This window comes from Hemiscyllium ocellatum, chromosome 2 (genome assembly GCF_020745735.1).
Source record: "Hemiscyllium ocellatum isolate sHemOce1 chromosome 2, sHemOce1.pat.X.cur, whole genome shotgun sequence".
NCBI classification, from domain to species: Eukaryota; Metazoa; Chordata; class Chondrichthyes; order Orectolobiformes; family Hemiscylliidae; genus Hemiscyllium; species Hemiscyllium ocellatum.
In genome coordinates, this window is record NC_083402.1 from 5446967 (window position 1) to 5471603 (window position 24637).

Consider the following 24637-nt stretch of genomic DNA (forward strand, 5'->3'; position numbering starts at 1 on the left):
TGCACTCCAAGGTCACTTTGTTCAGTAACACTCCCTGGAACCTTACCCTTAAATGTATAAGACCTGCCCTGATTTGCCTTTCCAAAATGCAGCCCCTCGCATTTATCTAAATGAAACTCCATCTGCCACTCCTCAGCCCATTGGCCCATCTGATCAAGATCCCATTTTACTCTGAGAGAGCCAAATTATAAAGAAGCTGTTGCATTCTGAATCAGTCTCCTGTTGGTTTGGCTGAGCCAATGGAGCAGTGATTTGTGTTTTGTTCTGTCTGCAGGACGCTGCATCCAGATGAGGTTGAAGTGTAATGAAGATAACGATTGTGGTGATTTCAGTGATGAGGATGACTGTGAGACGTTCAGATCCCCCTGTACCAAAGTCTTGGAGCCTTTGGAAATAGGGCACACTGCAGGATCAGGGTGAGGAACAACACTGTGTCCATACACCAGGGCTGATGACAGAGAGAGAGAGAGGCAGGCATAAACAGCCAGGCTACTGCGAGCGACACACAGAAAGGCAGACAGTCCTGACAGAGAGAGATGGAGAGCGATGGAGAAAGACAGAGAGACAGAGAGAGAGATGGAGAGAGACAGAGAGAGATGGAGAGACAGAGAGAGACAGAGAGAGAGAAGAGAGAGAGAGAGAGAGACAGGGAGAGACACAGGGAGAGACACAGAAAGAGAGAGAGAAGTCAAACATAGAGTCATGCAGTACAGAGGAGGCCCTTCCACCCATTTAATCTGTGCTAAACTATCTACACGAGTCCCACTTGCCCAGACTTGGCACAAAGCCATGGATGTTGTGCTTATTAAATACTGTGAGCTCCCCACCCAGGCAGTGTGTTCCAGACCCTCACCACCTCTGGGTGAAAATGTCTTTCCTCAAATCCCTTCTAAATCTCCTGCCTTTCACTTGACAATGATGTCCTTTGTTATTAGAAAACAGAACACAGAATAGAACAGAACAGGAACGGGCCCTTTGATCCACGACGTTGTGCTTAATATGATGCCATATTAAACTAATCCCTTCTGCCTGCCCTTGGTTCATATCCCTCCATTCCCTGCATACTCATGGGCTTATCTAGAAGTCCCTTAAAAGTCCCTATCATAACTGCTTCCACCACCACCTCTAGCATCGCGTTCCAGACTCTTACCACCCTCTGGGTAAAAAACTTGCCCCTCACATCTCCTTTGCATTTTCCCCCTCTCATCTTAAATGTGTGCCTCCTTGTGTTAGACATTTCAAATCAGGGGGCAAAGATTCTATGCCTCTCATAATTTGATAGACTTCTATCAGGTCTCCCCCCAGCCTCCGCTGCTCCAGGGAAGACAACCCGTGTTATTCCAGCCTCTCCTTACAGCTCATACCCTCAATCCGGGCAGCATCCTGGTAAACCTCTTCTGCACCCTCTCCATAGCCTCCACATCCTTCCTGTAATGTGGCGACAGAACTGAACGCAATACTTCAAGTGTGCCCTAACCAGAGTCTTATAAAGCTGCAACATGACATCCTGACTCTTGTACTCAATTCCCCAACCAATAAAGGCAAGCATGCCATATACCTTCTGTACCGCCCTAGCTACTTGTGAGGCCACTTTTAGGGAGCTATGGACTTGGACCTCAAGATCCCTTTGTACATCAATGCTGTTCAGGGTCCTGCCATTAACTGTATACTTTTCCCTTACATTTGATCTCCCAAAGTGCAGCACCTCACACTTTCCCGAATTAAACTCCATCTGTCATTTCTTTGCCCATATTGCAACTGATCGACATCCCATTGAATCCTCTGACAACCTCTTACACTACCCACCACCCCACTGATCTTTGTATCATCTACAAACTTACTAATCCACCCAACTACACTTTCATTCAAGTCATTTATATATTATTGACACTTTACATTCTCCATGGCCCTCAGAATCATAAACACCTCTACCTGGTCCCCCCTCAGCCTCCTCTGTTCCAAAGAAAACAACCTGAACTTATCCAGCCTCTCTTCATCACTAACCTGCTCCATCCCAGGCAACAACCTGGTGAATCTCCTCTGCACCCGCTCAAGTGCAATCTGAAGACAAAGAGAGAGAGAGAGAGACAGAGGGACATAAATCATTAGGTGTAATTAGTAAATCTGTGGATGACACACAGATTGGCGGAGATGTGGACAGTGAGGAGGATTGTCAGAGGATACAGCAGCGTATGGATGGGCTGGACATTGGGCAGAGAAATGGCAGATGGAGTTTAACCGGAAAAATGCGAGTTGATGCATTTTGGAAGGTCAAATGCAGGAGGAAAGTACACAGCAAATGGCAGAACCTTTGTAGCATTAACATACAGAGGGATCTGAGCATACAGGTCTACACTTCCCCGAAAGTGGCCACACATGTGGCTAAGTTGGTCAAGAATACATGTGGCACGCTGGTCTTCATCTGTCAGGGCATTAAGTAGAAGACTTGGCAAGGGATGTTGCAGCTGTAGAGAACTTTATTGAGGCCACATGTGGAATATTATATGCGGTCTGGTTGCCCCATGAGCAGAATGATGTGTAGGCTCTGGCGAAGGTACAGAGACAGTTTACCAGGATGTAACCTGGTTTGAAGGGTATTAGCTATGAGGAGAGTTTGGACAAACGTTTTGCTTAAATGTTGAAGGCTGAGGGGAGACCTGATCGATGTTTACAAAATTATGAGAGGTATGAGTAGAACAGATAGTCAGAGACTTTTCCCCAGGGTAGAAATGTCAATTACTTGGGGACATAGTTTTAAGGTAAATGGTGGGGGGGAGTTTAAGGGAGATGCGTGAGGCAAATGTTTTTTCACAGAGGGTAGTTAGTGCCTGGAACACTCTGCCAGAGGAGGTGAGAGAGGCAGATACATCTACAACAGCTATCTATAAGAGACATCGTGACTGATATATGAAAAGGCTGGGAATAGAGGGATATGGACAGGCTTTTAGTTTCAAAAGGCATCACATGTCAGTGCAATCTTGATGGGCTGAAGGGTCTGCTCCTGTTTTTGTAATGTATTTTGTCCTTTGAGTGAGAGAGAGAGAGAGTCAACAGGATGAGGACAGAGGGAGAGAAATAGTCTGGAGAGAGAGAGAAAGGGAGAGAAAGATGGCAGACAAGTAGCCTGCAAAGATACAGGCAGACAGGCAGAGAGACAGACAGGCGGACAGGCAGGCGGACAGGCAGGCGGACAGATGGGCGAGTGGACAGGCAGGCGGGCGGATGGGCAGGTGGACAGGCAGGCGGGCAGATGGGTGAGTGGACAGGCAGGCGGGCGGATGGGCAGGTGGACAGGCAGGTGGGCGGGCAGACAGGCGGGCGGACAGGTGGGCAGACAGGCAGGCGGGATAGGCGGGAGAACAGGCAGACAGGCAGGTGGGTGGACAGGCAGGCGGACAGGCGGGTGGGGGAACGGGCAGGCGGATAGGCGGGCGGGGGGACGGGCAGGTAGGCGGGAGAACAGGCAGACGGACAGGCGGGCGGGGGGACGGTCAGGCGGATAGGCGGGATAACAGGCAGACGGACAGGCGGTTGGACATGCAGGTGGACAGGCGGGCGGGGGGACGGGCAGGTAGGCGGGAGAACAGGCAGACGGACAGGCGGGCAGGGGGACGGTCAGGCGGATAGGCGGGAGAACAGGCAGACGGAAAGGCGGGTGGACAGGCGGGCGGACAGGCGGGCGGGGGGACGGGCAGGCGGATAGGCGGGAGAACAGGCAGACGGACGGAGAAAGATGATGGCTGAGTAATGTTGCAATCCAGAGACCCAGGAAATTCTCTGGAAACTTGGGCTCAAATGCGAAACAGTAAATGTTGCAATCTGAATTCCTACAGACACAGTAATTAAAAAGTCTAATGATGACAATTGTCAATTGTCATAAAAACCCGTCTGATTCACTAATATCCTTTAGGGGTGGAAATCTGCTGTCCTTACCTGGCCTGGCCTACACGTGACTCCAGACCCACAGCAATGTGGGTGATTCTGAGACCGACGACACTCCATTGTAAAAACTCCTGAGAAAGACCTGAAACCGGCCGGATTGACCTGGCATCGACCTTGGCACAGGAAAAGACAGCGGCAGATACAGCCCTGTCGACCCTGCAGGGTCCTCCTGGGGGCTGGTGCCAACATTGGGGGAGCTGTCTCACAGACTCACCAAGCACCAGCCTGACACAGTCACACTCACAGGGTCACGCCTTACAGACAGTGTCCCAGCCCCCACCATCACCGTCCTGACACAGTCACACTCACAGGGTCACACCTTACAGACAGTGTCCCATACCCCACCATCACCGTCCCTGGGTATGTCCCATCCCACAGGCAGGACAGACCCAGTGGAGAGAGGGGGGGTGGCACAGTGGGATACAGTCAGGAGGGAGTTACCCTGAGAGGCCTCAACATTGACTCCGGACCCCGTGTAGTCTCATGGCTTCAGGTTAAACATGGGTAAGGAAACCTCCTGATGACCACAGACTGTCCTCCCTCGGCCGACGATTCAGTATCCTCCATATTGCTCAAGACTTGGAGGAAGCACTGAGTGTGGCAAGGACACAGGATTTCAATGTCCACCTGTCTTGGCAACCAATGAATTAGATGGCAGCTTTGAGTCCTGTCACATCCAGTGGGGAGTGGTAGCATACAGGACAGTTTGGAAAGAGAGGGTGACACTGAGGGATGTTCTTTCAGGAAAAGAGACTGCAACAATCTGAATAGAGAGAGGACTTCATGTGAAGGGGATGGTGAGTGGACGGGAGGAAGGACACAGAGAGAGAGAGAGAGAGAGAGACAGCGGGAAAGGTGGAGTGGATCGGGGGAGGGATGAATGGACCACAGAGGGAGTGAGGGAGGAGACAGAAGGAGAGGAGAGTCAAGATTAGAGTGTTGCTGGAAAAGCACAGCAGGCCATGCAGCTTCCAAGCTGCAGGAAATCGACGTTCTGAGCAAAAGCCCTTCATCAGAAATTCCTGATGCTGCTCGGATGCTGCCTGACCTGCTGTGCTTTTTCAGCGCCACTCTCATCTTGACTCTAATCTCCAGCATCTGGAGTACCCACTTCCACGTGGAAGAAGGAGAGGTGAGACAAGAATGGAGGAGAGCCAGCCTTTATCACCCAGGGAGGGGCTGATTGGTGCTGAATGATCAAGTTGGGCCTTGCCTTTTTAGGCTGATCATCTTCGGGATGGAGCCGCGGAAAAGCCCGTTCAACAACAAATTCTACAATGGCCAATGTGAAAATGTCTTTGACGGCAACAGGAGGACTCGTTTTCGTATCCCGTGGAATATTGGCTTTTTCTCCTTCCAGGCAAGGGTCACCTGTTTCTTTTATTCCTTCACAGGACGAGGGTGTCACTGGCTAGGCCAACATTTACTCCCCATCCCTAATTTCCCAGGGGGCAGTTAACAGTCAACCACATTGCTGTGGGTCTGGAGTCTCATGTAGGCCAGACCAGGTAAGGATGGTAGAGTCCTTCCCTAAAGAGCATTAGTGAACCTGCGAGGAAGGCCGTGCTAAAAATGAGGAACGGCTTTATCCTCAGTGGGATTGCGGTGTGTCTATCATGTGAAAGGGATTAATGGAGTCTCCCTGCAGGGTGAGGGGTCCACGTGGACGCTGACAGGGGAGGGGGGAGGGTGCCTTTGTGAAGCCGTCTGTCCTTGGTGATGTTGGACTACGGAGTGGGGTTTGAGGGCTTTGTGAAGCAGGGGCCGAGTGTAGGGGAAGAAAATCCCCTCGTGTTTTCTCAACGCGGATTTGATCTTTACCTGAATTGATCTTTGCTGGGTTTTCAGGGAGACACTGGGGAATGGGACAAGGTGAATAATCTTGTTATGAGTTAGTGACACACATCCATGCAATGGTATTCTTGAGTTGTTTGATTCTATTCACTTAGACACAAGCTACACAAGCCTTCATGACTGAGGTATACGAGAGTTCAACTGAAGTTGTCACAAAGATCATGGAAGAGACCACAAGCAGTTTCAACGTTGGACTCTCTCTGACCACCAAGTCTTGTATTGTTGATGTTACTGCTGGCGTTGGCTTCAATCTCAACAAGTCGAGAAATCTTGAAGTCCTACTAAGTCACAATCAGTCCCAGGTAGAGTCCCTGATCAGTCTGCCACATGGAATGGGGAGACAGAACCAAACCAAGAGAATTGGGAACAGCACACACAGAGAGAGAGAGAGAGAGAGATGGTGACCTCCTTAGCTAAGGAAGGTGGGTCTAGTGATGGAGGGTGTGCAACAAAGATTTGGTTCCTGGAGTGGGAGGACTAACATCTGACTGATCAGTTTGGACCGTATTGATCGGAGTTTAACAGATGGAGGGCATCTCATAGTAAGCTATAAAATTCCAACAGGACTACAGAGGTTGGATGCTGGAAGGATGTTCCTAATGACAAGAGGAGTCCAGAACCAGGGGGTCACAGTCCAAGGATACAGGGTAGGCCATTTTGGACTAAGATAAGGAGAAATGTCTTCACCCAGAGAGTGGGGAGCCTGTGGAATTCTTTGTCCCAGAAAGCAGTTGATAGCAAAATATGGAATGGTCTCAAGAAGGAGTTGGATGGAATTCTTAATGACAAAGGGATGAAAGAAAATGGGGAGAAAGCAAGGACATAGAATGGTCAGCCATGATCATTTTGAATGACAGAGCCGACTCAAAGGGCTGAATGGCCTGTTCTTGCTAGAAGCAAAGGATTTGGAAAATTGGAGAGAGACGGGGGTGGTGGGGGAACTGAATGGAGGGTAGAGACAGGGCAAAAAAATATAGATAAAGTAGGGGAATAGAACATGGGCAGCATACTGGCTAAGGGTGGCACGATGGCTCAGTGGCTAGCACTATTGCCTCACAGCGCCAGGGACCCGGGTTTGATTCCACCCTTGGGTGGCTGACTGTTTAGAGTTTGGACGTTCTCCCTGTGTCTTGACAGGTTTCCTCCAGTTTACACCTCCAGTCTAAATATGCACAGGTTAGGTGAATTGGCCATGCTCAGTTGCCCATAGTGTTCAGGGATGTGCGGGTTAGCCGTGGGAAATGCAGGGTTACAGGGATAGTTGGGGATTGGTGGGATGCTGTTGGGAGGGTCAGCGTTGAGTTGATAGGCTGAATTATCTGCTTCCACACTGCAGGGATTCTATGAACAAATGGGGGGGGAGAGAGAAAGTAAGCACGGAGATTAGATGGAGCGAACATGGGATAAGGAGAGAGCACAATGAAAGCAAAAGTGCCTGGGAGAGAGAGACGATAACAGAGATAGAGAGAGGGATAGCCAGAATAGTAGGAGGAAGGGCACGAGAGAAAGAGCACTTGGCACAGGGGAAAGAGAGAGGGAGAGTGGGAGCAAGGTGTGGATGCAGAGAACAAATAGATAGGGAGATAGAGAGAGACAGAGAGCGTGTGGGAGAGGGATTAGGAGTATTACATGCAGGGAGAAGATGGTAGCACAGACAGACGCACTGTTGTGGACATGTGAATGGTGGGAATCGTTGTACTGGCTGGAGAGCCAGGAAAGGGTGGATGAGAGGGAGAGAGAGACAGACAGACAGACAAAGCCCGTTGAAATGAGAGAAAATGGGTGGAGAAAAAGCAATTGGTGAAGTTAGAAACGGAGGCGGGGAGAGTTAGGGAGTGTGGAACAGGGGAGAGTGGGAAAGTGTGAGGGGAAACGGCTGCTCCAGACAGACTGACAACACACTGATCAATCAGGAGGAACTGACAGAGGAAACGAGAGTGAGGGAGCCCACCGAGAGAGGACCTAGCAATGCAGCCAAAGAAGGGGTAGGTCGAGTCTTGGGACCGTGGAGGGAGAGGGGTGGATGGGAATAGATGAACGATTAACATTATGACAATTACTGAATCACAGAGCTGTTATGAAGCAGACAAAGGCCATTTGGCCCCTTGATGTCTGTCCAGGTTCTATCCCCTAATGCCAATCTCCTGGGTTTTTTTCCACATCCCTGTACACTATTTATATCCAAAAAAAATCCAGTTTTCCCTTGGATGCCTCAGTTGAACCTGTCCCCACCACATTTTCATTCCACACCCTAACTACTCACTGAGTGATAAAGATTTTCCCTTGGCTTTGTTTGCACATCACTTTGAATCAACGCACCTCTCATTCTTGATCCTTTTATGAGCTGGAGCAGTGTCTTATGATCTATTCAGTCCAGCCTCCACTCATGACATTGAAACCTCTATCGGATCCCCTCTCAGCCTCATCTCTCCAAGGAGAACAGCCCCCACCCCTTCAATCTACCCTCATTGCTGATGTTTCTGAACTGCTCGAACCATTCCTGTCGGTCTCTCCTGCAGTTGTGTTCACATCCCTGCGATAAGAGGGGCTGGTGAGCTGGCCTCCTTCTGCTGCTGAAAGTTGGTTACAGAATCTGCTCAGTCGGGGAAAATACTAACTTTGTTTCCAGACCCTCTCCCTGTGCCTTCATCTTAACACCAGGCTGCACAAACTTCGTGAGGTCACCCTGTGAGTAAGGTCACTCATTAGAAACATAAAGAGTTGATTAGTACGAATTTAGGGACGAGACAGTGAGGAGTGCAGAGTGGAAGACTTTGTTGCTGGAAAAGCGCAGCCGGTCAGGCAGCATCCGAGGAGCAGGAGAATCGACGTTTCGAGCATAAGTCTGATGAACAGCTTATGCCCAAAATGTTAACTCTTCTGCTCCTCGGATGCTGCCTGACTGGCTGTGCTTTTCCAGCATCACAGTTTTTTTTTGACACTGGTTGGCAATTTCAGCGGAGGGTGACCACACCTCAGTTGAATCTTTATGATAATCCCAGCCCCTGTAGGAATTGAACCCGTGTTGTTGGCATCACTGTGTAATGGAAGCCAGCCATTCAGCTAACTGAGCTTACCGACCCTGCCCACATATCAGAGCAAGAAATAACCTCTCGTACTACCCCTTTGAGCGGGGATAGGGTGCGTGTGAGTTGGGGAAGAATAGCTGAATGGTCTGGAGGAGTAGAGGTGAGTATGTAGTTTGGATGAGGCAGGCATTGTGAGGGTCAGGGCATAGACGGGGAATACAATGTAGACATGTCAATGTGCAGGAACAGAGTGAGACTGACCCCAGGCTCCTTATTTCTTGTGATAAGATGTAATTTTCATTCAGAAATAGATAACTCATTTTTACAAATGTATCCAAAATCTAGGCGAATGAATACTTCCGGGTAAAGGGTCAAATACAGCTGGCAAAATTCCACATGCGAAACACACGCTATATGCTTGATGACGATTTTATCATTGACCTGAAGAATCTGCCAAGGGAATATGACAAAGGGGTGTATTTTAAATTCCTGGAAAGCTACGGTACACATTACAGTTCCACTGGAATACTCGGCGGCGATTATCAAATGGTTTACGTGTTGGACAAATCAGAAATGATGAAGGATCGTAAGTCAAGTTGTTTCACAGTCCAAACTTCATGATGTAATTTCCTCCTCTTCACCCAATTCAAACAAGAGCAAAATACTGCAGATGCTGGATTCTTTATTTGTTCAGGGTCAGCATTTAGTACCCATCCCTAATTACCCGGGGGGGGGGAAATGAGGGGTCACTCTCATTGCTGTGGATCTGCAGACAAGTGTAGATAAGGATGGTAGATTAGGGCAGTAAGTGAACCAGATGGGTATCCCCCCAATTATAGTTCTGTGTTGTCATTAGACGGCACGGTGGCACAGTGGTTAGCACGGCTGCCTCACAGCGACTGAGACCCAGGTTCAATTCCCGACTCAGGCGACTGACTGTGTGGAGTTTGCACGTTCTCCCCGTGTCTGCGTGGGTTTCCTCCAGGTGCTCCGGTTTCCTCCCACAGTCCAAAGATGTGCGGGTCAGGTGAATCGGCCATGCTAAATTGCCCGTAGTGTTAGGTAAGGGGTATGGGTGGGTTATGGGTCGGTGTGGACTTGTTGGGCCGAAGGGCCTGTTTCCACATTGTAAGTCTAATCTTAATTCCAGATTTTTATATTGAATTCAAATTCCACCATTTGCCGAGGCAGCATTGAAACTCAGGTCCCCAGAACATTAGCTGGGTCTCTGGATTAACAGCCCAGTGGTAACGCCACGAGATCATCACCTCCCCTTGAAATCGGCAACTAAAACTGACATTGCTGGAAAAACTCAGCAGGTCTGGCAGCACCTGTGGAGAGAAATTAAGTGTTAACATCCCGAGTCTGATATGACTGTCAGAATACTGAAGGAGGGTCACTGGGATCGAAGCATTGACTCTGTGTCTCTCTCCACAGGTGCTGCCAGACCTGCTGAGTTTCTGCAGCAATTTCAGTTTTTGTTTTAGATCTCCAGCATCTGTGGGTTTTTAAAAAAAAATTATCTTGGCTCTCCTTTCAATCTCAGGTGACACTTTGTTTGGTTCAGGTTTTAATTTTACTGAAAAGGCACATGTTGAAACTTTCTGTCTTGCTCACTTCAGAACAATTGAAAGGTGAAATCTGCATTTATATGCGTTCCATTTGCCTTGCCCATTACCCATTGAACTTGGATGCTAACTTTCTGTGATTCAAGGTCAAGTGTTCCCAAATCCTACTATGGTTTAACTTTCTTTTTTTCAAACGCTTATTTACTCATGGGATGTGCGGGGTCACTGACTGGGTCCAGCATTTATTACCCGTGCCTAGTTGCCCCTTGTGAAGCTGCCTTCCTGACCCGCTGCAGTCCATGTGCTGTAGGGTGACCCACAATGCCCTGAGACGGGGAATTCCAGGATTCTGACCCAGGGGCACTGAAGGAACGGTGATATATTTCCAAGTCAGGATGGGGAGGGGCTTGGAGCTGAACTTGAGGGGGTGGTGTTCCCAAGTAGTTACTGCCCTTGTCCTTCTAGATGGAAGTTCACTTAAATTGTCTATGTCCCATTGTGCTTTCCTCACCAGTTACCTTCCTAACTATCTTTGTGTCATTCCCAAACTTGGCTGCAATCCATTCATTTCCCTCCTTGAAGTCATTAATATCTATTGTAAATAATTGTAGCCCCAGCACTGATCCACTAGTTACAGGCTACTGTCCTGACAATACCCACCCGTCCCCCTTCTCACAACTCTCCATGAGTCTTCTATTACTTAGCCAATCCCTCAGCCATGCGAAGGTGCTCCTCCCAACACCATGGGCTCTTACCTTACTGCACGGCCCAATGTGTGGTATCTTATCAAATACCTTCCTTCCCTGAGCACTGCCAGGTTGGCATCAGAGAGTGGGCACACACAGTGCATGGAGAATTCATAGCACCAGGTGGGATAATAAGGGACAGGGTCAGTGAGCAGGGCAGGAAGGAAGAATCTAGGGGAATGAAAGGATCTGAGAGTTTTTCAAGCTTACCTTCTGAGCAGCTGATTGGAAGACAGGGGATTGTTTAGCTAAAATAGCAATTAACACAAAGTTTCAAATTGAGCAGGGACCAAGCATGGAATGGGAGAGAGAGAGGCAGAGAGTGTGAGCGAGGTGGTGATGGAGGGAGGGGTTTGGGGTGTGAGTGAGGTGATGATGGAGGGAGGGGTTTGGAGTGTGAATGAGGTGATGATGGAGGGAGGGGTTTGGAGTGTGAATGAGGTGATGATGGAGGGAGGGGTTTGGGGTGTGATTGAGGTGGTGATGGAGGGAGGGGTTTGGAGTGTGAATGAGGTGATGATGGAGGGAGGGGTTTGGGGTGTGATTGAGGTGGTGATGGAGGGAGGGGTTTGGGGTGTGATTGAGGTGGTGATGGAATGAGGGGTTTGGAATGTGAATGAGGTGATGATGGAATGAGGGGTTTGGAGTGTGAGTGAGGTGATGGTGGAGAGAGGGGTGGGAGTTTGAATGAGGTGGTGAGGGAGGGAGGGGATTGGACTGTGAACAAGGAGGGGTTTGGAGAGGTGGTGTTGGAGGAAGGGGTTTGGAAAGGTGATAATGGAGGGAGGAATTTGGAGTCTGAGCAAGGTGATAATGGAGGGAGAGGAAGAGGGAGAGGGTGAGGGTTGGGGTGTGAGCGAGGTGGTGAGGGAGGGAGGGGTTTGGAGTGTGAATGAGATGGTGATGGAGTGAGGGGTTTGGAGTGTGAACGAGGTGATGATGGAGGGAGGGGTTTGAAGTGTGAGTGAGGTGATGGTGGAGAGAGGGGTTGGGAGTTTGAATGAGGTGGTGAGGGAGGGAGGGAATTGGAGTCTGAGCAAGGTGATAATGGAGGGAGAGGGAGAGGGAGTGGGTAACGGTTGGGGTGTGAACGAGGTGGGCGGGGAGGGAGGGAGGGGGTTGGGGTGTGAACGAGGTGGGTGGGGAGGGAGGGAGGGGGTTGGGGTGTGAATGAGGTGAGTGGAGAGGGAGGGAGGGAGGGGGTTGGGGTAAAAACGAGGTGGGGAGGGAGGAGGTTGGGGTGTGAATGAGGTTGTGAGGGAGGGAAGGGTTTGGGGTGTGAGGTGGTGAGGGAGGGAGTCGTCTGGGTGTAAACGAGGTGGTGAGGGAGGGGTTTGGGTGTGAACAAGGTGGGGAGGGAGGGAGGGGTTTGGGGTGTGAATGAGGTGGTGAGGGAGGGAGGGGTTTGGAGGATGAACGAGGTGGTGAGGGAGGGAGGGGTTTGGGGTGTGAATGAGGTGGTGAAGGAGGGAGGGGTTTGGAGGATGAACGAGGTGGTGAGAGAGGGAGGGGTTTGGGGTGTGAATGAGGTGGTGAGAGAGGAAGAGGTTTTGAGTGTGACTGAGATGGTGATGGAGGGAGGGGGTTGGGGTGTGAACGAGGTGGTGAGGGAGGGAGGGGTTTGGGGTGTGAACGAGGTGGTGAGGGAGGGAGGGGTTTGGGGTGTGAACGAGGTGGTGAGGGAGGGAGGGGTTTGGGGTGTGAACGAGGTGGTGAGGGAGGGAAGGTTTGGGATGTCAACGAGGTGGTGAGGGAGGGAAGGTTTGGGGTGTGAACGAGGTGCTGAGGGTGGGAGAGGTTTGGGGTGTGAACGAGGTGGTGAGGGAGGGAGAGGTTTGGGGTGTGAATGAGGTGGTGAGGGAGGGAGGGGTTTGGGGTGTGAACGAGGTGGTGAGGGAGGGAGGGGTTTGGGGTGTGAACGAGGCGGTGAGGGAGGGAGAGGTTTGGGGTGTGAACGAGGTGGTGAGGGAGAGAGGGGTTTGGGGTGTGAACGAGGTGGTGAGGGAGGGAGAGGTTTGGGGTGTGAATGAGGTGGTGAGGGAGGGAGGGGTTTGGGGTGTGATTGAGGTGGTAATGGAGTGAGGGGTTTGGAGTGTGACCGAGATGGTGATGGAGGGAGTGGTTTGGGGTGTGAACGAGGTGGTGATGGAGGGAGGGGTTTGGGGTGTGAACGAGATGTTGAGGGAGGGAGGGGTTTGGGGTGTGAACGAGGTGGTGGGGAGGGAGGGAGGGGGTTGGGGTGTGAACGAGATGTTGAGGGAGGGAGGGGTTTGGGGTTTGAATGAGGTGGTGAGGGAGGGAGGGGCTTGGGGTGTGAACGAGGTGGTGAGGGAGAGAGGGTTTGGGGTGCGACCGAGGTGGTGGGGAGGGAGGGGTTTGGGGTGTGAACGAGGTGGTGAGGGAGGGAAGGTTTGGGGTGTGAACGAGGTGGTGAGGGAGGGAGGAGTTTGGGGTTTGAACGAGGTGTGAGGGAGGGAGGGGCTTGGGGTGTGAACGAGGTAGTGAGGGAGGGAGGGGTTTGGGGTGTGAACGAGGTGGTGAGGGAGGGAGGGGTTTGGGGTGTGAACGAGGTAGTGAGAGAGGGAGGGGCTTGGGGTGTGAACGAGGTGGTGAGGGAGGGAGGGGTTTGGGGTGTGAACGAGGTGGTGAGGGAGGGAGGGGTTTGGGGTGTGAACGAGGTGGTGAGGGAGGGAGGGGTTTGGGGTGTGAACGAGGTAGTGAGAGAGGGAGGGGCTTGGGGTGTGAACGAGGTGGTGAGGGAGGGAGGGGTTTGGGGTGTGAACGAGGTGGTGAGGGAGGGAGGGGTTTGGGGTGTGAACGAGGTGGTGAGGGAGAGAGGGGCTTGGGGTGTGAACGAGGTGGTGAGGGAGGGAGGGGTTTGGGGTGTGAACGAGGTGGTGAGGGAGGGAGGGGTTTGGGGTGTGAACGAGGTGGTGAGGGAGGGAGAGGTTTGGGGTGTGAACGAGGTGGTGAGGGAGGGAGAGGTTTGGGGTGTGAACGAGGTGGTGAGGGAGGGAGGGGTTTGGGGTGTGAACGAGGTGGTGAGGGAGGGAGGGGTTTGGGGTGTGAACGAGGTGGTGGGGAGGGAGGGAGGGAGGGGTTTGGGGTGTGAACGAGGTGGTGAGGGAGGGAGGGGCTTGGGGTGTGAACGAGGTGGTGAGGGAGGGAGGGGTTTGGGGTGTGAACGAGGTGGTGAGGGAGGGAGGGAGGGAGGGGTTTGGAGTGTGGACCGATCCAGGATTGCTTTGAAATCTGAGGGATGAATTGCAGTTGGAGTATGTACAGGGTAATGCAAAGCCTAGACCATCACTGAGGAAGGAGTTTTGTTCAAGTGAGTTTTCGCAAATACTTTGTGGAACAATAGAGGGAAATAGAAAACAAGGAAAGACAAGGAGTCAAGTGTTTAAAATGAAACTCCTCCCTCCTCCCTGTCCCAGGTCCCAGTTCCTCCTTCCAGGTGAAGCAGTGTTTTACTTGGGCTTCTTACAATCGAGGTGCCTGTGTTCACAGCTCCTGATGCAGCCTCCTTTCCAATGGGGAGACCCAGCACTGGCTGGGAGACCACTTTGTGGACACCCCTCCGCTCTGTCTGTGAGAATGAGCCCACCCTTCCAGTGACTCATCATTCCAACCAACCACCTTAGTCTCCTGTGCACCTTCCTTCCTGCCCTGGGCTTGCTGCAGTGTTCCAACAAAGCCCCCAAACACTAAGGGGACAGCACCATATTTTCTATGTGGACACTGCACTTTCTCGAGTGATCGATTTTGAGATTCAAACCCATAGGGTGAGCCCTCTGGCCTCTATTGTTCTTACATCCCTCTCCCTGCTGTGTCTGTGTCTTCGTAGAATATAGAACAGTACAACACACTGCAGGCTCTTCTGCCCTCAATGTTGTGCCCCCCTTCCATCCTACTCTAAGATCAGACTAACCTACAAACCTTCATTTTACTATCATCCATGTGCCTATCCAACAGTTTTTAAAATGTCCCTAATGTCTCTGACTCTACTCCCACTATTGGCAGTGCATTCCACACACCCACCACCCTCTGGTCTCTGACATCTCCCCTAAACCTTCCTTCAATCACCTTAAAATTATGCCCCCTCGTGATAGAGATTTCCGCCCTGGGAAAAAGTCTCTGGCTATCCACTCTATCTATGCCTCTCATCATCTTGTACACCTCTATCAAGTCACCTCTCATCCTTCTTCACTCCAATGAAGATGGCACGGTGGCACAGTGGTTAGCACTGCTGCCGCACGGGACCTGGGTTCGATTCCAGCCTCGGATGACTGTGTGGAGTTTGCACGTTCTCCCCGTGTCTGCGTGGGTTTCCTCCGGGTACTCCAGTTTCCTCCCACAGTCACAAAGATGTGCAGGTGAATTGGCCATGCTAAATTGCCTGTAGTGTTAGGTGCATTATTTAGAGGCGAATGGGTCTGGGTGTTTTACTCTTTGGAGAATCAGTGTGGATGTGTTGGGCTGAAGGTTCTGTTTCTACACTGTAGGGAATCTAATTTCAACCTTTCTTCGTAAGACATGCCCTCACCCAGAAATAGCTGGAGCAGATCTGGCAGCATCTGTGCACAGAAAGCAGAGTTAACATTTTGGGTCCAGTGACCCTTCTTCAGGTTCACTTCCTCCTCCTCCTTGTCTGCTCACAGCATGAAATCCAACATTTTCCAGCTCCTTATACTCCTGTAGAGTCACTGGGCTCGAAATGTTAACTCTGTTAACATTTGGCGTGATCAACCAATGTGAGTGTTAAGTGCATTCAACCATTCAGCTTGCTTATCCCTTGCTCAGCCATTCCAACAATGTTTTCCATCTTGAAGTTATTTCATGCTTGCCATTGCTTCTTGTGTCTTTGGTTCTTCTAACTTCGATTTGTCTACCTTCTTCATACACATGGTTCATCTCTGGATACAGCATTGACAAGCCCGTCTTAATCTCAACATTCCTGAGATCATCCAGTTCACATTCAGCTCTTCAGCATGTCTGAGTTACTCATACCGCTTTCAGGATTCCATCCTTTTTAACTCAATCCTAGACCACTTGTGATGGCTCAATGGTTAGCACTGCTGCCTCCCAGCACCAGGGTCCCAGGTTCAATTCTAGCCTCAGGCAACTGTCTGTGTGGAGTTTGGGCATTCTCCATGTGTCTGTGTGGGTTTCCTCCCACAATCCAAAGGCGTGTACGCTAGGTGGTTTGGCAATGCATAATTACGCCATTTGGATAGATATATGGGTTGCAAAGGTTTGGAGAGATATCGTCCAGGCCAATGGGTCTGCTTCTGCGCTGTATGATTCTATGACTATAAATTGTCCCTAGTTTGTAGGCTAGATAGGTTAGGCAGCATCCAAGGAACAGGAAATTCGACGTTTCGGGCATAAGCCCTTCATCAGGATTCCTGATGAAGGGCTTATTGCCCGAAACGTCGAATTTCCTGCTCCTTGGATGCTGCCTCCTGCTGCGCTTTTCCAGCAACACATTTTCAGCTCTGATCTCCAGCATCTGCAGACTTCACTTTCTCCTCCGGCTAGATAGGTTAGCCATGGGAAATGCAGGGTTACAGGGATTGGGTAGGATGCTCACTGAAGGGATGGAGTGGACTTGATGGGCCGAATAGCCTTCTTCTCCCCTGTAAGGGTTCTATGAGTCACTTGCTGGAGTGCTATTTTAATTCTTGCTGCTGTTTGTGTGGGGAGATTTGCTTCCTTCTCCAGTAACTGTGCGCTCCTTCTCCAGCTCCAAGCCAACCAGCTTTCATCAAGTATTTTTGCTTTTAGTTTTCATCCCCATGGCAATCTCAGCCACAGTCTAACTTCTCAGAACTGTTGCCGCGTTGAACAAGTCCAATTCTATACCATCCAGAAAACTCTTCATTTTCACTTTGGATTTGGACCTCCATGAAACTCTCTGCCAAGTTTGGACAGAGCTAATCACTTCACTTTATTGAAAGGCGCTACATCAATGCATTTTCCTTCTTTCAGAGTTTACACTCTGGTTCCCCTCCCACCATTATCAAATCACCTGAATGTAGGAATGAGGAATGCCAGTATAGTTGCCATGCTGGTTGAGTGTGTGTATGAGAGCTCTCAGCTCATGACCTCCCACCTTATACCACCTTTCCCCACACTCAGTTGGCTTCCTCACTCGCTAATAGATTACCAGTTAGATTGTTCCTGGCTGCACGCCAACACTTTTCCTCAATTTGTAATATTGCATCCCCCTCCAGAGGATCATTAGCTGCCATTTTCAGCAGCTCCAGCAAGAAGAACCCCCCCAAACAACATATTCCCCACCCTTCCCCTACTAGCCGCCCACAGGGACCGTTCCCTCTGGGACACCCTGGTCCACCGACCGACTCCCACAGCTACCTAGACTACACCTCCTCCCACTCTGCCCCCTGTAAAAACGCCATCCCATACTCCCAATTCCTTCGTCTCCGCCGCATCTGCTCCCAGAAGGACCAGTTCAACCCAGATGGCCTCCTTTTTCAAAGACCGCAATTTCCCCCCAGACGTGATCGATGATGCCCTCCACCACATCTCCTCCACTTCCCGCTCCTCCGCCCTTGAGCCCCGCCCCTCCAATCGCCACCAGGACAGAACCCCACTGGTCCTCACCTACCACCCCACCAACCTCCATATGCATCACATCATCCGTCGTCATTTCTGCCACCTCCAAACGGACCCCACCACCAGGGATATATTTCCCTCCCCTCCCCCATCAACATTCCAAAAAGACCACTCCCTCCGTGACTCCCTCGTCAGGTCCACACTCCCCACCAACTCAACCTCCATTCCCGGCACCTTCCCCTGCAACCGCAAGAAATGCAAAACTTGCGCCCACACCTCCTCCCTCACTTCCCTCCAAGGCCCCAAGGGATCCTTCCATATCCGCCACAAATTCACCTGCACCTCCACACACATCATTTCCTGCATCCGCTGCACCCGATGTGGTCTCCTCTACATTGGGGAGACAGGCCGCCTACAGAGAACACCTCTGGGACACCCGACCAACCAACCCAACCACCCCGTGGCTCAACACTTCAGCTCCCCCTCCCACTCCACCAAGGACATGCAGGTCCTTGGACTCCTCCATCACCATAGCAACACGACGGCTGGAGGAAGAGCGCCTCATCTTCCGCCTGGGAACCCTCCAACCACAAGGGATGAACTCAGATTTCTCCAGTTTCCTCATTTCCCCTCCCCCCACCTTATCTCAGTCCCAACCCTCGAACTCAGCACCACCTTCCTAATCTGCAATCATCTTCCTGACCTCTCCGTCCCCACCCCCACTCCGGCCTATCACCCTCACCTTGACCTCCTTCCACCTATTGCGTCTCCAACGCCCCTCCCCCAAGTCCCTCCTCCCTACCTTTTATCTTAGCCTGCTGGACACACTTTCCTCATTCCTGAAGAAGGGCTCATGCCCAAAACGTCGACTCTCCTGTTCCTTGGATGCTGCCTGACCTGCTGCGCTTTTCCAGCAACACATTTTCAGCTCTGATCTCCAGCATCTGCAGTCCTCACTTTCTCCTGCACACAGTCTAGTCTACAGCATTCGCTGCTCACAATGTGATCTCCTCTCCATTGGGGAAACGAAGCATAGACTGGGTGACCACTTCACAGACATCTACCACAAGAGACACCCAGAGCTTCCAGTTGCCTGCCAGTTTAACACCTCCCCCTGTTCCCTGGCCAACATCTCTGTCCCAGGCTTGCTACTGTGCTCCAGTGAAGCTCAGCGTAAGCTATAAGAACAGCACCTCGTTTTCCGCGTGGGTACCCTGCAACCTTCAGGACTCAGTTTGGAGTTCAACAATGTTCAGGCCTAAGCACCTTCTCCTGTAACCTTACACCCACACCTCACACACCAGACCTTGACATGACATGGTCTGCTATCACACAACCCATTGTCAGTGACAAACAGTCCCCATCAGCAGCTATCGACTCTCCCAGACTGGCCTTTAACTATTCCTTTGTCTATCCAACTGGTTTTGTGTGTCTCTCTCTCTCTCTTCGGACTCTATCTCCACTTACTGATTACACACTCCCCCTCCCCACCATTCTTCAGCATAGATACCAACCTTTTCCTGGCTACAATCAGTTCTGAGGAAGGGTCACCAGACCCAGATTGTTAACTCTGCCTTCTTACCAAATGTGCTGCCAGACCTGCTGAGTTTTTCCAGCAAATTCTGTATTGTTTCCGACTTCCAGCATCTGCTGTCCTTTCAGTTTTGTCAAGAAATTGATGGCCTTCTCACACAAAGGCACCCGAGATATCGTCAACCATTCAGCCAGGGAATAGCTGAGCTGAAAGCACACACATCAGCGGTGGAGGTAATGCTGGTGCTGATCTATAGCTTTATAATGACATAAACATATTGTAAAAGTGATGCTGCAAGAAGCCAGAACTAGAGGCATCCCTAGTTATTTTGGGACGCTGTAGGGATAAACATGAAGGGACTTGAAGACGCAAGGCTGAGAATTTAAAAGGTGATCTGTAGCCTGACAGGGAGCCAGTAGGGGGCACAAGGGACCTTATCTAGCCAAATTAGAACAGGACGGATTGGGCCCACTGTATCTATGCCAACCAACAAAAAATACACTAATCCCGTTTATCTGCATTTGGTCCACAGCCTACAATGAGCTTGCATTTTATGTGCTCCTCAAAAAGTGTCTCAAATGTTGTGAGGGTTACCTACCCCCACACCACCCCCTCAGGGAGCATATTCCATATTTCTACTGCCCTCTGGGGAAATAATTCTTTCTTAGATCTCCCCCAACTTACCTACTCCTCCTCATAAGCTTATACGTTCTGCTCTTAGACTCACCTGCCATGAGAAAGACATTCTCACAATCTACTCATAGAACATTACAGCGCAGTACAGGCCATTCGGCCCTCGATGTTGCACCAACCAGTGAAACCAACCTGAAGCCCATCTAACCTACACTGTTCCATTCTCATCCATATGCCTATCCAATTACCATGTAAACGTCCTTAAAGTTGGCGAGTCTACTACTGTTGCAGGCAGGGTGTTCGACACCCATACTATTCTCTGAGTAAAGAAACTACCTCGGACATCTGTTCTATATCTATCACCCCTCAGTTTAAAGCTATGCACCCTCATGCTAGCTATCAACATCCAAGGAAAAAGGTTCTCACTGTCTAACCTATCTAACCCTCTGATTATCTTATGTGTCTCAATTAAGTCTTTCTCAACCTTCTTCTCTCTGACGAAAACAGCCTCAAGTCCCTCAGTCTTTCCTCATAAGACCTTCCCTCCATACCAGGCAACATCCGAGTAAATATCATTTGAACCCTTTCCATAGCTCCTACATCCTTTCTATAATGCGGTGATCAGAACTGTACACAATATTCCAAGTGCGGCCACACCAGACCTGCAACATTACCTCGTGGCTCCGAAACTCAATCCCTCTACCAATAAAGCTAACATACCACACACCTTCTTAATAATCTTATCAACCTGGGTGGCAACTTTCAGGGATCTATGTACCTGGACACAATGCTACTAAGAATCTTAGCATGAACCTAGTACTGTTTATTCCTGTTGCTCCTTCCAAAGTGAACCACCTCACACCTGTCCACATTAAACTCCATTTGCCACATCTCATCCCAGCTCTGCAGCTTATCTATGTAACTCTGTAACCTGCAACACCCTTCTGCACTATCCATAAAACCACCAACCTTACTGTCATCTGCAAATTTACCAACCCATCCTTCTATGCCCTCATCCAGGTCACTTATAAAAATGACAAGCAGCAGTCATAGAGTCATAGAGATGTACAGCACGGAAACAAACCCTTCAGTCCAACCTGTCCGTGCCGACCAGATATCCCAACCCAATCTAGTCCCACCTGCCAGCGCCCGGCCCATAATCTTCCAAACTCTACCTATTCATATACCCATCCAAATGCCTCTTAAATGTTGCAATTGTACTAGCCTCACCACTTCCTCTGGCAGCTCATTCCATACACGCACCACCCTCTGCGTGAAAAAGTTGCCCCTTAGGTCTCTTTTATATCTTTCTCCTCTCACCCTAAACCTATGCCCTCTAGTTCTGGACTCCCCCACCCCAGGGAAAAGACTTTGTCTATTTATCCTGTCCGTGTCTCTCATAATTTTATAAATCTCTATCAGGTCACCCCTCAGCCTCCGACGCTCCAGGGAAAACAGTCCCAGCCTGTTCAGCCTCTCCCTGTAGCTCAAATCCTCCAACCCTGGCAACATCCTTGTAAATCCTTTCTGAACCCTTTGGCTTACATAAGGAGGGAACAGGAACGTTATGATGGAATTGTATGAAATGCTGGCTAGGCTCCCAGTTGACCCAAAACAGATCCTTGTGGTACACCACTAGTAACTGAACTCCAGGATGAACATTTCCCATCAACCACCACCCTCTGTCTTCTCTCAGCTAACCAATTTTAGATCCAAACCGCTATCTCACCCTTAATCCGTATTTTGTGCAATCACTTATCCTGGGGAAGCTTATCAAATTTCTTGCTGAAATAAAGGCATCTATCATATACCCCTCCCCCTCCCTCCATCAGATACCCCTCCCCCTGCCGCCTCAGACTCCTGGGCATTTGTCAGGACCATTGATTGCCCAATGGAAATGCCTGCTGTTCTCTGTTCACAGGTATCACCAATGAACAAGTGAAGAGATGCCTGGGATTTGATGCAAACTTCAACATCCAACAGAGCCTGATAGAAGGACATGACTCCGCCAAGGTGGAAGTTGATCTCAATCTCAACACTGACACCTGTAGGAAGATCACGAAAGGAAGCTACAGTACGTATGAGTGTTCCAGCTATAAGCAGATACTTTCTTCGTCATTAAATCAAAAGCTAAGCAGCAGCAGGACGTTCTCCTGTCAGGTTATTGGGTGGTCAATCAACCTGTGCTCCCAAACAGGGACAGCACAGGGTTAGATACAGAGTAAAGCTCCCTCTACACTGTCCCCCATCAAACACTCCCAGCACAGGGACAGCATGGGGTTAGATACAGAGTAAAGCTTCCTCTACACTGTCCCCATCAAACACTCCCAGGACAGGGACAGCACAGGGTTAGATACAGAGTAAAGCTTCCTCTACACTATCCCCATCAAACACTCCCAGGACAGGGACAGCACAGGGTTAGATACAGAGTAAAGCTCCCTCTACACTGTCCACATCAAATACTCCCAGCACAGGGACAGCACAGGGTTAGATACAGAGTAAAGCTTCCTCTACACTGTCCCCATCAAATACTCCCAGCACAGGGACAGCACAGGGTTAGATACAGAATAAAGCTTCCTCTACACTGTCCCCATCAAATACTCCCAGGACAGGGACAGCACAGGGTTAGATACAGAGTAAAGCTCCCTCTACACTGTCCACATCAAATACTCCCAGGACAGGGACAGCATGGGGTTAGATACAGAGTAAAGCTCCCTCTACACTGTCCCCATCAAATACTCCCAGCACAAGGACAGCATGGGGTTAGATACAGAGTAAAGCTTCCTCTACACTGTCCCCATCAAATACTCCCAGCACAGGGACAGCATGGGGTTAGATACAGAGTAAAGCTCCCTCTACACTGTCCCCATCAAATACTCCCAGCACAGGGACAGCATGGGGTTAGATACAGAGTAAAGCTCGCTCTACACTGTCCCCCATCAAACACTCCCAGCACAGGACAGCATGGGGTTAGATACAGAGTAAAGCTCCCTCTACACTGTCCCCCATCAAACACTCCCAGGACAGGGATAGCACAGGGTTAGATACAGACGAAAGCACCCTCTACACTGTCCCCATCAAACACTCCCAAGACAGGGACAGTGTGGGGTTTGATACAGAGTAAAGCTCCATCTACACTGTCCCATCAAACACTCCCAGGACAGGGACAGCATGGGGTTAGATACAGAATAAAGCTTCATCTACACTGTCCCCATCAAACACTCCCAAGACAGGGACAGCGTGGGGTTAGGTACAGAGTAAAGCTCCATCTACACTGTCCCATCAAACACTCTCAGGACAGGGACAGCACGGGGTTAGATACAGAGTAAAGCTCCCTCTACACTGTCCCCCATCAAACACTCCCAGGACAGGGACAGCACGGGGTTAGATACAGAGTAAAGCTCCCTCTACACTGTCCCCATCAAACACTCCCAGGACAGGGACAGCACGGGGTTAGATACAGAGTAAAGCTCCCTCTAAACTGTCCCCATCAAACACTCCCAGGACATGGACAGTACTACAGTCAAACACCCAGGTCCTGTGCAGGGAGCTACTTCCCACATGGTCTGTCCTTGTGTTGAACGAATACAGGTATAGGAAGGGAATAGAGGGATACGGATCATGTCAGGTAAGACAGTTTTACTAGGGGAAGGGCAAAATATGTCGGCGCAGGCTTGGAGGGTCGGAGAGCGTGTTCCTGTGCTGTGTTGCTCTTTCTTTGGTGTTAGTTGGTGGGATGTGGGTGTGACTGGCTGGAGCAGTCGTGAATTGTCCCTAAGAGTGGTGTTGCTGAGCTGTTTGGTCCATACACAGTGCTTTTGGGGATTGGGTTCCAGGCCTGTGTCTCCGTGAAGGAATGGTGAGAATGCCATGGTTGAGAAGGTGAGAGTGCTGACACTGTTCCCATCCTGCTGCTGCCCTTCGCATAGCCACTGCAGCCTCTGGGAGCCTTGCTACAGTTATCCCTGTGAGGCACAGAGCAGGATTATCGAATCCCATAGTGACTCACCAGTACTCAGGAATGGTACACAGGAGGGGTCAGCTGCTCCACCAGCACTTCTAGCCAAATTCCCGTTGATTTTAAAAGTTTTTGTTTTCCAGCTTCGAAAACGGAAAAGCCCATCATCAAGGACGTGCTGGCCTTTGTATCTGGTGGTGACACGGTGTTTCTGACCAAGCTGAATGTGCTGCTGTCTGAGAAAAGGCAGCCTCTCGATGTCTCTGTCTACATGGACTGGGCCAGGTCACTCATCAATGCTGCAGTGTTAGTGAGGCAGCAGGTCAGCATACCGAGCGCGGGTATATCGAGTCAGAGGTTCAAACAACATTGCAAGATGTTCTAAAAGGCAAAACCGTTCTAAAGGGGCTGCAGGAGCAGAGGGAGCGAGCATATGTGTGTGAGATTATTAAAGGACACAGAACAGATGGAGAGAGCGGTGAATAAAGCACACAGTGTGCTCAGCTTTATTAATAGGGACAGAGAGTACAAGGGGTGAGGAGGTGATGGTGAACTTGTACAAGACCCTTGTTCAACCCCAGCTGGAGCTTGTAGACAGTTTTAGAAACACATTATAAGAAAGATTTACAAGGTTGGTGCCAGGGTTGGAGGACTTGAGCTAAGGTTGTTTTCCCTGGAGCGTCAGAGGCTGAGGGGTGACCCTATTGAGGTTTATAAAATCATGAGGGACATGGATAGGGTAAAGAGACAAAGTCTTTTCCCTGGGGTCGGGGAGTCCAGAACTAGAGGGCATA

General features: G+C 50.3%; 1 protein-coding gene across 1 annotated transcript in view; it reads left to right on the plus strand.

Annotated features, from left to right (window-relative positions):
* The window catches only part of c9 (complement component 9), a 47532-nt gene that overhangs the window by 13022 nt on the left and 9873 nt on the right, over nt 1–24637 (plus strand). The window contains exons 4-9 of the mRNA XM_060842339.1: nt 275–416; nt 5164–5302; nt 5892–6098; nt 9171–9411; nt 21807–21959; nt 23987–24165. Of these exons, the coding sequence (XP_060698322.1) occupies nt 275–416; nt 5164–5302; nt 5892–6098; nt 9171–9411; nt 21807–21959; nt 23987–24165 (1061 nt within the window). The remainder of the gene's footprint in view (nt 1–274; nt 417–5163; nt 5303–5891; nt 6099–9170; nt 9412–21806; nt 21960–23986; nt 24166–24637) is intronic.